We start from the raw sequence: 13,871 nt of genomic DNA, 5'->3' as shown, positions 1-13,871 counted from the left end.
TAAGCCCTCCCCCCCCAAAATAAGCCTACCTGGAATATATTACAACACAGCAGCAGCCATGAGGTGACCACGCTCACCTCCTCCTGCACCTCAAAAATAATAAGACCTCCCCAAAAATAAGGCCAAGTGCTTATTTCAGGGGTCAAAAGAAAATAAGACCCTGTCTTATTTTGGGGAAAACACAGTAGTACAAGTGGATCCCTGTAAGCCTGCTACATCAGATTCCTCAAATGTTCTCCCCAGCTGCACTGATGATCAAGAGGTGTTTGGGGAAGAATATCAGTGGTTGAAATGGGGATCTACGTATCTAACTCACAGTAGTATTATTTCTTTAATCAAACAGCTTGAAATATTCCATATTCCACTAAGGATCTACTTGTCATGTAGAGTAGGCAAATTTTGGCTTTTCTTGGGTCTTTCTGGCTTTGATGCTGCATTTCATGAACATTTATTTGGAGGAGATATGACAAGACAAGTGACCTACCAACCTAAATACTAGAAATACATAAAGTTACCTTTGCTATAGTGGCGAATATCTGTAGCTCAGGGTAGGATGAGGGTAAAGGTTTGTTCTCCGAGCTTGTGGGTTGGAGCGAAAGTGGTGCAGTGGTTAGAGTGCAGTACTGCAGGCTACTACAGCTGACTGCTAGCTGCAGTTCAACAGTTCAAATCTCACTGGCTCAAGGTTGACTCTGCCTTCCATCTTTCCGAGGTGGATAAAATGAGGACCCAGATTGTTGAGGGCAATATGCCAACTCTGTAAACCGCTTAGAGGGGGCTGTGAAGGCACTATGAAGTGGTATATACGTCTAAGAGCCAAGGTGGCGCAGTGGTTAAAAAGCAGCACTGCAGGCTACTGCTAGATCAGCAGGTCAGCGGTTCAAATCTCACCGGCTCAGGGTTGACTCAGCCTTCCATCCTTCCGAGGTGGGTAAAATGAGGACCCAGATTGTTGGGGGCAATATGCTGACTCTCTGTAAACCGCTTAGAGAGGCCTGATAGGCCTATGAAGCGGTATATAAGTCTACTGCTATTGCTATTGCTATTGCTAAGTGCTATTGCTATTTCCAAACATTTCATAACCGGCTAGGTAATATCTCAGCAGAGTTTAGAGCAGGAGTCTCCAACCTTAGCAACTTGAAGCCTGGCAGACTTCAACTCTCAGAAATCCCCAACCAGCTGGCTGAGAAATTCTGGGAGTTGAAGCTTTCCAGGCTTCAAGTTGCCAAGGTTGGAGACCCCTGGTTTAGAGGATGTCAATGGCAGTGTTCTGTTTATAAGGGCTTAGATGTGGGTTTGTCAATTGAGGGTCTTGTGACAAGTCTTGTGATGAGTCATCTGTGAATCATCTCTGAGTCTCGTGACTCATGACATGTCACAAGACCCTCACTTGACACACCCACACCTAAGCTCTTATAAACAGAATACTGACACTCCCTAAACTCCACTGAAGATGTTACCTAGCCTGGTAATGAAATGTTCAGAAATCAACCCACAAGCTTGGAGAATGCACCTTTACTCTCAAAATTATCTTCATTACATTAATTTATTTCTAAATTATTTCTAAATTATTTTACATTTTACTTATTTCTATTCGGGGCCCCATTTGACTATATATACACAAATCTATATACATATAGTCAGTACTTTTGTTCATTGTATTGTTTTCACTAAAAAGGGCAAATACTTTGAAAGCAAAACTATTTGTTGCAAATGAAGGTGCTGGTTCACTGCTGGACTGCTGAGCACAACATCTTTCTTATGAGTTTGGCAGGGCTTATGAGGAATTGCTGACCTTCTCTTAATTCTAGCTGTTTTTATGTAGATCACATTGTATCTTCATCTACTGCCATCCCCAAACTATAACGGAAATTCAACCTAATTATGTTAGCTGGCACATATGGAGGGCAAAACTATTAAAGGAAGTGCTTTTTTCAGTGAGTTGCTATATTTCAACCTTAATATAGGAAATTCATTACGGAAAGGATCTCAGACATCTTCTGCTCCATTACCAGCCACACATGGTGCCGCTCACACATTCAAATCCTTTACCACCACAACCGAATTTGTCAGCACAACTCCAAAGACAACCACCACTTCAACCACCATTGCACCAACGACCTTCACCAAAGTGACAACGGTTACAGTGGCAAAGCCTCTCATTGCAGTGCACAGAGTCAGGGATTTGGGTGAGTGGAATGAGAAGAGCTTCACAATCTAGCTTTTAATTCGATGGAGACATGATGGCGAACTTATGGCATGAGTGTCAGAGGTGGTACGTAGATCCCTCTTTGAGAGCATGCATGCCATCGCCAGCTGGTCTTCACAGGTTCTGGAGCACTGAAAAACAGCCTAAAAGCGCCCCCACGAATGCCCAAAAAACACTCATGCGCACACCATCCAGCTGGTCTTCGGGTTTTAAATGCTCTGACACCCGTGAAGACCAGCTGCATGCCGGAAACTCAAAGAACATCTGGCCAGCATGCACATGCACTCTGGCCAGCTGGTCTTTGAGTTTCCGGCACTCTGGCGCGCATTCACACGCATTCTGGTTTGGGCAGTCGTTGCCGAAAAGGTTCGCCGTCACTACGATAAGGCAATGGAACACATTTTCTAGATCTGCCTTCTCACCACCATTCTTATCTCATCTCATCTCATCTCAAATGTAAAGTGGTGGTCTTCTGATGACTCCACAGAAGATTGTTCAGAATCATGCAAGCCTGATGGTGCTGCACCTCCTCCTACTTCTTATAGTTCAGTGAAGTAGAGAAATGCCTGAGTCTCTTCCAAATGTTACCTCACTGTGGATTTTAAAAAATGGTTCAACCCTACACAATTCTTCTCATTCAGAAATACTCATAGCTCTCTGTCCATGCACTGCATGTTTCAGACCTCGAAACAGAAACGGTGAAGGGCATACCGAAACTTTTATCCTTCTTTTATATAGATACAGCCACTTCTTTCCCCATTGTTTGCTCATTTTCTAAACTTTGGGACACACTGAAATATGCTATTTGATCAGAGGGCTTAAACATTTTAGATTCAACTGTACTTCCAGTTCATTATTAGGATGCCTAATAATCTTTATCTTCTTTAGATTCAGTCTCAGCTCCTTCATTCATATGCACTCTTCTGCACTTTGCCCAAAAATCTTTTCATAATCTAGGCCAGTGTTTCTCAACCTTGGTGACTTTAAGTCCTGTGGACTTCAACTCCCAGAATCCCCCAGCCAGCATAGCTGGCTGGGGAATCCTGGGAGTTGAAGTCCACAGGTCTTAAAGTCACCAAGGTTGAGAAACACCGATCTAGGCTCTACATGTTTTATCTGAAAAATCTCTTCCAGGGATGTGAATAGTTTGAATCTACTCCTGGTTTATTATATGTAGCCATAAGCCAAGTTCAAACAAAACAAGGTATAAAGCAATCAAGTTAATTTTCATAGAATTGATAACACTTTTTTCGTTATAAATTCTGTTTTAATTTATTTTTTTATATTCCATTTATTCTAGTGAAACAATATTAATGAGAAGTACAGTGTAGCCTTTCTTATGGCACAACTACAGGTAGTCCTCAACTTACAAAAGTCACTTAGTGACCATTGAAATTACAACAGCACTGAAAAAAGTGACTTAAGGCCATTTTTCACACTTACAGAGTTACAGTATCCCCATAGTTACATCAAAATTCAGATGCTTGGTAACTGACTCATATTTACAATGGTTGCAGTACCCTTGAATTACATGATCACCTTCTGTAACCTTCTGGCAAGAAAAGACAATTGTGGTTAGAATGGTTGTAAAGTTCACTTTACAACTGTCTTGCTTAGCAACAGAAATTTTGGGCTCAATTGTGATTGTAAGTTGAGGACTACCTATACAGCAACTGAGACTTTCATGAATGTGGTGGTAGGTCTTCCAGAGACAGTCATTTAGACTTTTTCATAAATCTTTCTCTTACTAGCAAAGCAATGCTTTCTACAGCCCAGCCTTTTCCCCCATATCAGCCTCATAAAATAGTCCTTTTAATTTTTCATAAATATGAATTAACAGTTTTTCCTAAGAATTGGCAATGTGTGACCTTTCAGATGTTAAATGAAGATTTTAATCATCATGACCACAATCCTGTAACATCTAAACAGCCATATGTTGTCCATCTGTTTTAAAAGTTTTTGAAAGAGAGGCTAATATTCTTAATGATTCGCATTCAATATAGACAGAGTTGGTTTCACAAAATAAAATTCAGCATGTACTTTTGCTCTCAGCTTTTTACCTGAATACCTCAGAATGTTCTGTCTCTGCTTTGGAAAAAGATTTTTTCAGAGCCAGAACTTTCTGAGGTAGGACATCTCCCTCTTCCTCCTTCTGAGAACAGGGCTGAAAAAAGTTCTGGCACAGCTTCCTGTGAGAGTAGGTCAATCTTTTCCCAGCTGTGACCTTGCCCTCTGCTGGAGAACATGCAGGCTCTGTCAATGACCTGAGACCAGACTTATTCAGTCTCAATCTTCCATTTCCAATTTATTTTCCTTCTTTTTTTTCCACCTCTCTTACTTAGTTTTCATTTGGAATTTCACATGGATGCCATTGGCATCAAGCTCACTCCCAAACAATGTGCTCTCCATGGACTCTCAAACAACAACCCCAAGAGCAAGAGTTGAGTGGAGATCTCCCTTAGCAAAACAATGTCTTATTTCACTTCGCCATTTCTTTCCCCATAGGGAGCAACCATCCCAGGGGTGGGTTCCTGCCAGTTCTAACCTCTTCTATAGAAGAGGTTCCACAAATCTACAGGGCTGTTTAGAACCGGTTCCAGCTTCCTCCCACCACCCGACCGCACATCGTCAAGATGAAGAGCGAGAGGAAGAATTCTGGGAGTTGAAGTCCACAAGTTTTAAAGCTGTCAAGTTTGAACACCCCTGGGGTCTAAAGGGTTGGGGTGCAAGGGTCTTGTAACTTGACAGCTTTAAGACTTGCACACTTCAATGGCAGAGTTCCTGAGCCAACATGACTGGAGGAGGAATTCTGGGAGTTAAAGTCCACAAGTCTTAAAGCTGTCAATTTTAAACATCCCTGGGGGTTTTTTCTAAAGGGTTAGGGGTGCAAGGGTCTTGTAACTTGACAGTTTTAAGACTTGCGTGCTTCAAATGCCAGAGTTTCTGAGCCAACATTTTGGTTGCTAAGCAAGAGCATTGTTAAGTGAGTTTCACCACACTTTACAAGTAAGCCACGCCCACCCAGTCACATGGCTGGCAACCCACTCCCACCCAGTCACATGGCCAGCAAGCCACTCCCACAAGCAGGTCACACCTACAGAAAAGGTTCTAAAAATTTTGAAACCCACCACTGAACCATCCCTTCTGTATTGTTGCTAAATAAAATTGCAATGATTGAGTTCATGAAGTCACCAAGAAGTGAAAAATATATCCAAAACTAAAACATCTAGGCTGATTTTTATGCTTTAACTATTTCCCCTCCCCCATCAGCTTGTTTCATACAGATATTTTCTTATTCATTCTTAGGCTCTAGCAATGTCCATCCAGTTTATTCAGCAGTGGCGGCGGCGGCAGCAGCATCAAGTACGTACCAGGACAGGGTATAGCTTTATTGAAACCACATCCCTCTCAGATGTTCCTGAAAGCAAATATTAATAAACCAATTACTTACTTTAAATCAATTTCATTCAGTAGAGAAGACAGTACTGAAATTTCAATTATATCAATAATGTATCAATTGCACATATACTGCTTCATAGTGCTTTATAGCCGTCTCTAAGTGGCTTACAGAGTCAACTCATTTTCCACAACAATTTGGGTCCTCATTTTACCGACCTCGGAAGGATGCAAAGCTGAGTCAATCTTGAACGGGTCAGGATTGAACTCCTGGCAATTGGCAGAATTAGCCTGCAATACTGCATTCTAACCACTGTGCCATCACAGCTTTAGTTTAAAGGATTAACACAATCATTTTCAACTTTCAAAGTACTAAAATCAATCCTTTTTTTAAAAAATAAAACTTTTTATAAAGTTTGCAAAATTTCAAATCAAATATTCTATTTCAATTCCCATTTTAGGACAAGTTCAAGCTGCACAAGGAAGAACTCAGAATCAAGGTATGTCCTAATTCAATGGATTTTCTAATTAAGAGAATGCTAAAGTTTATTAATTAACTGATCAATAAAATATTTTTAGACTTGCCACTGTACAAGTAACAGAACTATTATTCATCCTGAAATAGATAACGCTTTTATTATTTTAATTTTTTTCTTAGAAAAAACTCATATTCCTAAAAAGTAAATCTATCTCAATATAATTGTTTTTGAATAAGTTCCTTGCTATTACCTCATAGTAAATTTTCAAAATTGTTTAATATGATTGAACCAAATTTAAATAGCTTTATCTTAGTTGCTCTATATTAATATAGACTATTAAGTACCCTCCGAAGTAATAATTGAAAACCTTATACTAATTAAACCTTAGTTTGGTTTGAACAGGAACCTGTAATCAATTATATCAACCATAATAGATTGATAAGCCAGAAAATCAACTCCATAGGAAAGCAAAAATGTGAATGAAGACAAAACCACAAAATTTAGCAAACAAGCACTGAAAAGAAATAAGGCATCCCTCTGTTTCTCTCTACAATTTTAATCTACTGCTTCAAATTTTCCAAAGGTTTTGGGGCAAATATCTCTAAAATTTGATACTTACAAAAGAGAAGAAGACCCTCTACTACAGGAAAGCCACAAACTGTCTCTCCAAGTTTATGTTAACAACTCCAAGGATTTTTGTGACAACCAGAAATGCCTCTCAAAATAAACTTAAAGCAGGGTTTGTTTTAGTGGTACATGCTCTGCTATTTTCATTATATCAACAGTTGATCTCATGTATTTCTTAAGATATAATATTTTTCCATTAGCTTAAGATTAAATAGTGAACTTGAATAATAATTATGTTTGTCTTTTGTCCATAACAGCTACTGAAACAGATGTGTGGAGGTCTGGATCAAGCCTTTTGGACCCAGGTAAAAATCTTTCCACAAAGTCTATTAAGCAGCAACAATGTACAAGTGTGCATATATCATGTTTGCAGGAAACTCAAGCATTTTTGTTTTGTTTTGGTAAAGCTCCTTAGCTAGGATGATGAGATAAGATTTTTTTGAGTCTTGTGTCCCACTCAGTTCATAAAAATATATGCAAATTAAGGCACATAGCAAATATGTCAGATAACGTGAAATAGTAAATTGAAGTGCTTTAAGTTAGATTTATATTACACACTCTTGATCAGCTGATCAGTTTTCATTTAGGGATCCCCACTGAAAAAGAACTTTCAGGGTTCATGTGCACTCAGGCTGACTTCATCCAGAGCATAAGATCAAATGAAATCATTCTAGGTTTTCAGAGGTAGTTTCACATTACAAATTACTGCCTAGTGTTGGAAATACACGTAGGGAATATGCAAGCAAACAAAATTCTTGAATTTGTGTTTGTGGTTTTTTGTTGGTTTTGTTTCTTTATTTTGGCCAAAACTTCCATTGATGTTCAGACCATTTTAGAAGATTGCCAGTGTTAGATTAATAAATTGTACAAGCTGACAGATAGTTCATGTTGGATAGAAAGTGATTCATTGCAAAAGAATTTCCATCAGATAGAGGGAGCTACCAAGATGGAGGATTTCCAAGAGGCCAGAATGCAATACAAAGTTGGCCCAGTGATTGTTTGATGCATGCCAATTATCATTTCAAAGAGAATTATTTTTAGTTGGTATGAGACAACTGTTGCCTGAATAGAGATTTAATGAGCCCAGACAGCTGTGACGATCTGGTGGTGAAAAAGCTTAATTAGCTTGCCGCAAAGTTCCACTTCAATGAGCTGAGATTCTCAGGACCTGACAATGCCATTTTAAAGCAAGCCTGGGAACTTGCAGGCCTCCCTGGAAACAGAAACCTTTTCAATCCGCTCTGGGAAATGCATGTTGGGTGGCCTTCCTGTTCTGAGGTTGCTGGTGACATAGCCGGCTTTCAAGGCCACATTGGAAGCCCTGTCCGTGATTTCGTGAAGATGATAGAAGTTGCTGAGGTGGCCAGATTGACCTTTTGATTAGAGAAAAGACAATAGCTGTGTTTAGTGCTGACTTGTGGAGTTGTTTTCCCCCAATAAAACAGGAAAAATAAACTGATGGTTTTGACAATTAGACACGATAGATTATAGAAAGAAGAAAGTCATGTTATAGCTTTAAAGAAAGGGTGGATCTGTCATTTTAGTCATAACTGCTGTAAAGAAGATAAGAAGCCATTTCTTTATATGTTTTTTCTTTCTTTTCTATTTTTCGTCTACCTTTTTTCTTTCCTTTTTTTGCACTTTAGTTTTCTCTTTTATTTTCTCCCCCCTCCTCCTTCTCACTCTATTTTAGTTTGAATGGATTTCCATAAAATTACACTTTAAAAAAGAGAGCGGTGTTTAAGTAACCTGCATCTCCAAGATGTGCTGTGTTATCTGGGATTTAAAAAAAAAGAATTGAGTATCCCAACTTGCAATAGCAAAGTGTATGTCCCCCTCCTCCATGATAGTCTTTCAAGCTCTGGGGGTCTTCAGGCTTTTAGGGGTAAAGACAGCACTGTAAAGGGAACTCAAGCAAACAGGCAGGCAAGTGGTGCAGCATTTACGGATTGGTATTGCGAGATACCCTCAGGCTGACCCACTTGGTGGGGTTCTATGTCCACTTGTGTTGCCAGTGTGTCTCTGCCTAATTCAGCAGGTGAAGAATCGAGAACTCCTCATTTGGCCCTGCACATTCAGCAATGCCTGTATTGTAGGGCTGATTCTCAGCTAGGAGGTAAACATGCCAGAGGTGCCTTCTAGAAGCAGTGTGCTCAGGTTACATCTGACATCGTCGAAATTTTAGCTTAAGTTTCTAACATTTCACTTGTATGTAAAAATGTAATGTGGCTAGCCCACGACTTGTGATTTAGTTGTGTAACAGCAGTTCAAAGTTGCAACACCGTCAGAAAAAGTGATGTACGACCTGTCCTCAAAGTTACAACCATTGCATCATCCCCATGTGACTGCATTTTACGATGGTTCTGGTGACTTATGGTCATGTGATCCTAATTTTTAACCTGCCCAGCTGGCTTTCAATAAGCAAAGTCAATGGTGGAAGCTGGAGTCCATTACCAACCACATGATTCACTTAAGAACTGCAGCAGAGGTGGGTTGCCAATTTTTTTACTACCAGTTCAGGTGCGCTCCCGCACACGCGTAACGCTTCTGTGCATGCAGAGAACCAACCAGGCTGGTGGGCACAGCCTGCCACCGCCACTACTAGCGATTCACCCGATCCAGACCAAATTGGGAGCAACCCATCTCTGAACTGTAGGTAATCACTTAATCGTGGCACGACAAAACCGCAGTCCACTAAAGGGCGCCCGATTAAAGCGCGTACCTGACGTCATCAGCAGCACGACAAATACAACCGCGGAGAAAAAAGGGCGCTTTAAAAAGCGCTTTTAAAGCAAGCCGATTCATGTAAAGGTAAGGGTTAGGGTTAGGGTTAGGTTTAGGGTTAGGTTAAGGGTTAGCGTTAGGTTTAGCGTTAGGTTAAGGGTTAGGTTTAGGGTTAGGTTAAGGGTTAGGTTTAGGTTTAGGATTAGGTTTGGGGGCGTTAGGGTAAGGTTTTCGCGTTAATTTTAACTTTACTGCTCACAGTGTGATGTTTTCGTCGCGCTGTGATGACGTCAGGTACGCGCTTTCATCGAGCGCGCTTTAGTCTACTGCAGTTTTGTGGTGGAACCCACTTAATAACTATGGTAAAATGGTTGTAAAATTGGGTCCAATCATATGATAATTCACTTAACATCCCCATTGCTTAGCAACTGAAAGTCCAATCCAAATTGTGATTGTAAGGCAAGGACTACCTCCACAGATGACTTCTTGTTTCTATCTTGTTGAAGCCCAGTTTCTTTGAAAGTGAATGATGGGACTGAATATAAAATAGGTTGAAAACACTGGACTGTAAAGCTTTCTGAGCTCTCCAAGGCAGTTGTACCACCACACAACTGGACCTATGCTTTACAATCCAATTCTTACAACTTATTTGGATACTGATAGGAGTTCACTCTTATCTAAACTATTTTCCCTTTCTGTGCTGAATCTAGCAGACTGATATTTGATGTGAATGTCTCCTCTTTCCTGATCTTCAAATTTAATAATATATAACACTGATCATTCTAGGTTTCAGCTCCAAGGAAGACATAGTCCCAAAGCCTTTGAAGCCAGTTTCCCAGGGAAATCCAAGTATGTGAATCAGAAATGTATTTGGGTCCTTTCATGATCATCTATTTTTAGTAGACAAAGAGAAGAACATTTTATTGGCTTGGCATTTCATGAATGAAATCTGCTTCTTGGTGGGGGCAATGGGGTCAAAGAAAAATCTAGCAGAACTACTAACGGGGACAAATTAATTTCCATTCAGGTTTATTCAAATGTTGAATGTTTATTAATAAATGCAGATTTTTCTCACTAGCTTGCAATGATAACAACAAATGATAAAGTTACTATCTGATAATAATCAATTTGGTTACTGTAAAAAGAGAGAAAAAGGAACAATGTTTTTTATCGAGTTATATTACCCAATATAATAAGATGAGGGTAAATACATGTATTTAAGATTTATTTATTTATTTATTTATTTATTTATTGTTCAAGTGGCAAGTTGTGACCCATGGACCATAGCACACCAGTCCCAGCCCCTGTCTTCCACTGTCTCCCAGAGTTTGCCCCATTTGTTTTCATTGCATCAGTGACACTATCTAACCATCTCATCCTCTGATGTCCCCTTCTCCTTTTGCCTTCAACCTTTCCCACCATCAGGGTCTTTTCCAATGAGTCCTCTCTTCTCATATTTCATACTTTTTCACTTCCATCTCTCTTAAAGAAGGGCTTTGGGTGATGTACGCAACAATAAAACTGTTTTACACAGCTAAGCTAAATGGACTAAACTTCATTCTGTTCCTGGGTGATCTGAATGGCATGAACAAATAATCTCCATCATTAGAAAGTCAGAAGAAAGTAAGAAAAAAATGATAGCATTCTTCCTATTGTGATAAATTAGTAGGTGTAAAGCATAGACAGTTTAAAATCTCACCCACAGTCTATGTGACTGGATGCAGATTAAATTGTTCAATGAATAGAAAAAAAACTTACTTTGTAGAAGGAGCTTGATCCAACAAAGGCAATATTGATCAGTTTCTCCTTTCCCCAGCAATCTTTGTTCTACTTCCCATGTTATCTGAAAATTCAGAAGAACCTTCTGAATTTTGAACTTGGTCCATATGGGACCAAGAACGAAGAAATTAGCTTCCCCTTTTTCCCCCTCTGGAAAAAAGTCATACCAATAATTCTTCAAGAGACTGGATCCAACACTCAATCATTTGTTTCTGAATAAGCATTGATTACTTAAATGCCTGTGACTACCCCTAGTGTCCTCAAAAGATCTAGAACTCACCTGAAGCTTTTGTATGCACCTACAATTTGGCTGTTGGTTAAAAAAAATCACCAGGGTGCTGCAGATTAGAACAAATGCTGTGAAACAATTATTTGGATGGCTGTTTATTGCTCTAATGTATCCTATGATATTATGGACTGCAAGTGCTACTTTGCGCAATCTTGGTTACCCTGCACCTTCTGCTTTCTGTGAACACTTGCAAACATGATTATAACCACCATTATAATAATCGGCAGAGTATTTGAGAGATAAATGAGGTGTTATGATCTTAACATAGAATATACAATAGAAGCAGTCACAAACTCTTCTAATATATTTGTAATGCATTTAATTTAATTTATTTTCCTAGATTGCAAAGTTGATTTAGCCTTCTTGATAGATGGGAGCTGGAGCATTGGCAGGCGGCGTTTTCAGATCCAGAAACAATTCCTCAAAGATGTATCTCAAGCTTTGGATGTTGGCCCAATAGGGCCTCTCATGGGCATTGTTCAGTATGGGTAATAGTGCATTGTTTTTATAAAATCCATGTATTTAAGAAGATAATATAGATTTTAAAATGTGTATCATACACACACACATACAAACAACCGTACAGACATTTACATATACACACAAGCACCTACAAAAAATATCAATAAACTCGAAAGATATGTTAACTCCTTTTCTAACTCATATTTCATGAATTTTTATGGATTTAGGAGAGTATCTGACTTTAGATTTGCTAACAGATCATAACAGAGCATTATCAATAATCGAATGAGGTGGGCACTCATTTCCTCTATTGTGTATTAAATACTGTACTCTAAAAGTAGATGTAACGCTTTGGGAAGGCCAAAGTAAAAAAAAGTTTCATAAATTAATGTTCTGCCTTTGGCAGTAACCAAATATATCCTAGTTGAATGCCATGAAAGATATAGCAGAAAGGGCAAATTATACATACTCAGTATTTTTTTTTCTTTGAATATTGCTGATTTAGGATAGCTTATTTTCAATTTGCTCATTTTATTTATATTTAACTTTATTTATATTACGAGCGTATTGCAATAATAAATGTGAATCATGTGGGAAGGGGAGAGGGCGTATGTATGTATAGCACCCAGTTTTAAAATAGCTGGGGTATCAGAATAGATTTTAAAAAATAGATATAAAATTTAAAAGATCAGTCCCCAATTCTAGCTATTCAAAATTTAACTTCCATTTGATCTTTATATAGTATTATATTTTCCTGGATACATTTCAGAGATATAAGGGTTCTAAGCTGTAGGGAAGAGAGAAGGGAAGCACATCTGTGCACTCAAACACACCAATCTCTTAGGGACGAAATATGGGATAGGCCATGTTTTTGTCTCAGGTGATAATGGGCTCATAAAGTTTAATTAGATGCCTTGAGGAAGGACTGTCTCAAGTTCCAACATGAAAAACAAAACAAAACAATAGACTACTAATAAACTTATGCAAAATTAAGTAGGTATGCCTTTATTAAACCAAAGGAGCTGATCTCCTGTTATTTGAAAGGCTGAACAAGATGGAATTAACAGATGGAAGCAAATAGTAAATTAATAATTCAATATGAATTATTAAACAATTTGAACAATTGGCTATTAATAATTTACCATCGCTATTAATTATTACTATTAATAATTCATAGCAAATTATTTCTGCTTTTAAAAAATCATCTCTACAAATTACCCATGAAAATCTAATTGTTTACAAGTAACATTTGTGACAAATAAAAGCATAAACTTCAGCATTCAGGAACTATTTGTGCATATAATTCTTTGCTTGGAGAAAATTACGGTACCTGAAAATTGACTTTATTTACTTTCATTAATGGGCTGCTGTTAATACTGGGTTTTACATGTTTTTCTTCTCTTTGTTTTACAATCAGCGATAACCCTTCTACTGAATTTAACTTGAAGGCCTATGCAAATAGCAAGGACTTAAAAAATGCCATTGAGAAAATATCACAAAAAGGAGGCTTATCAAATGTTGGTAGGTAGCTGATATGTCATACCAAATTTGCTTAAGAATCAGATGCCAAGATTTGAAGTTATTGTTTCATCACCTGCTTCATTTATTCTAGACTGTCTTTTCTGATTTTGGGAGAAGAAATCCCCCAATCAACAGTGTTGAATTCTGAAATATGGAGTCAATGTAAAGTTACATTCTATTCCATTGTATGTTTTGGCATCACCATTTGTTGCCCTAGGATTTCAAACAATAAGATGCTAGAATTGTACTACTATTTTCCAGCTTCTAAAATTTATCATGCAGATACTTTATCATCTTGCCACAAATCCAAATAGTTTCTGTAGGAACAGAACGGATTAAGATTATTAGATATGTATGTGAAGTTGATTTACATCTGCAGCCTCAG

General features: G+C 38.5%; 1 protein-coding gene across 1 annotated transcript in view; it reads left to right on the top strand.

Annotated features, from left to right (window-relative positions):
* VIT (vitrin) overlaps window positions 1-13,871 on the top strand; it is a 48,194-nt gene that overhangs the window by 28,379 nt on the left and 5,944 nt on the right. Inside the window, exons 7-13 of the mRNA XM_014073562.2 lie at window positions 1,968-2,189; window positions 5,516-5,572; window positions 6,067-6,105; window positions 6,969-7,016; window positions 10,222-10,284; window positions 11,844-11,991; window positions 13,383-13,486. Coding sequence (XP_013929037.2) covers window positions 1,968-2,189; window positions 5,516-5,572; window positions 6,067-6,105; window positions 6,969-7,016; window positions 10,222-10,284; window positions 11,844-11,991; window positions 13,383-13,486 — 681 coding nt within the window. The remainder of the gene's footprint in view (window positions 1-1,967; window positions 2,190-5,515; window positions 5,573-6,066; window positions 6,106-6,968; window positions 7,017-10,221; window positions 10,285-11,843; window positions 11,992-13,382; window positions 13,487-13,871) is intronic.

Source organism: Thamnophis sirtalis, unplaced genomic scaffold (genome assembly GCF_051295495.1).
Source record: "Thamnophis sirtalis isolate CommonGarterSnake01/CBP01778 unplaced genomic scaffold, rThaSir2_p1.2 scaffold_6, whole genome shotgun sequence".
Classification (NCBI taxonomy): Eukaryota; Metazoa; Chordata; class Lepidosauria; order Squamata; family Natricidae; genus Thamnophis; species Thamnophis sirtalis.
Note: the sequence above shows the minus strand (reverse complement) of the source record. Positions and strands in the feature narration are given on the sequence as shown.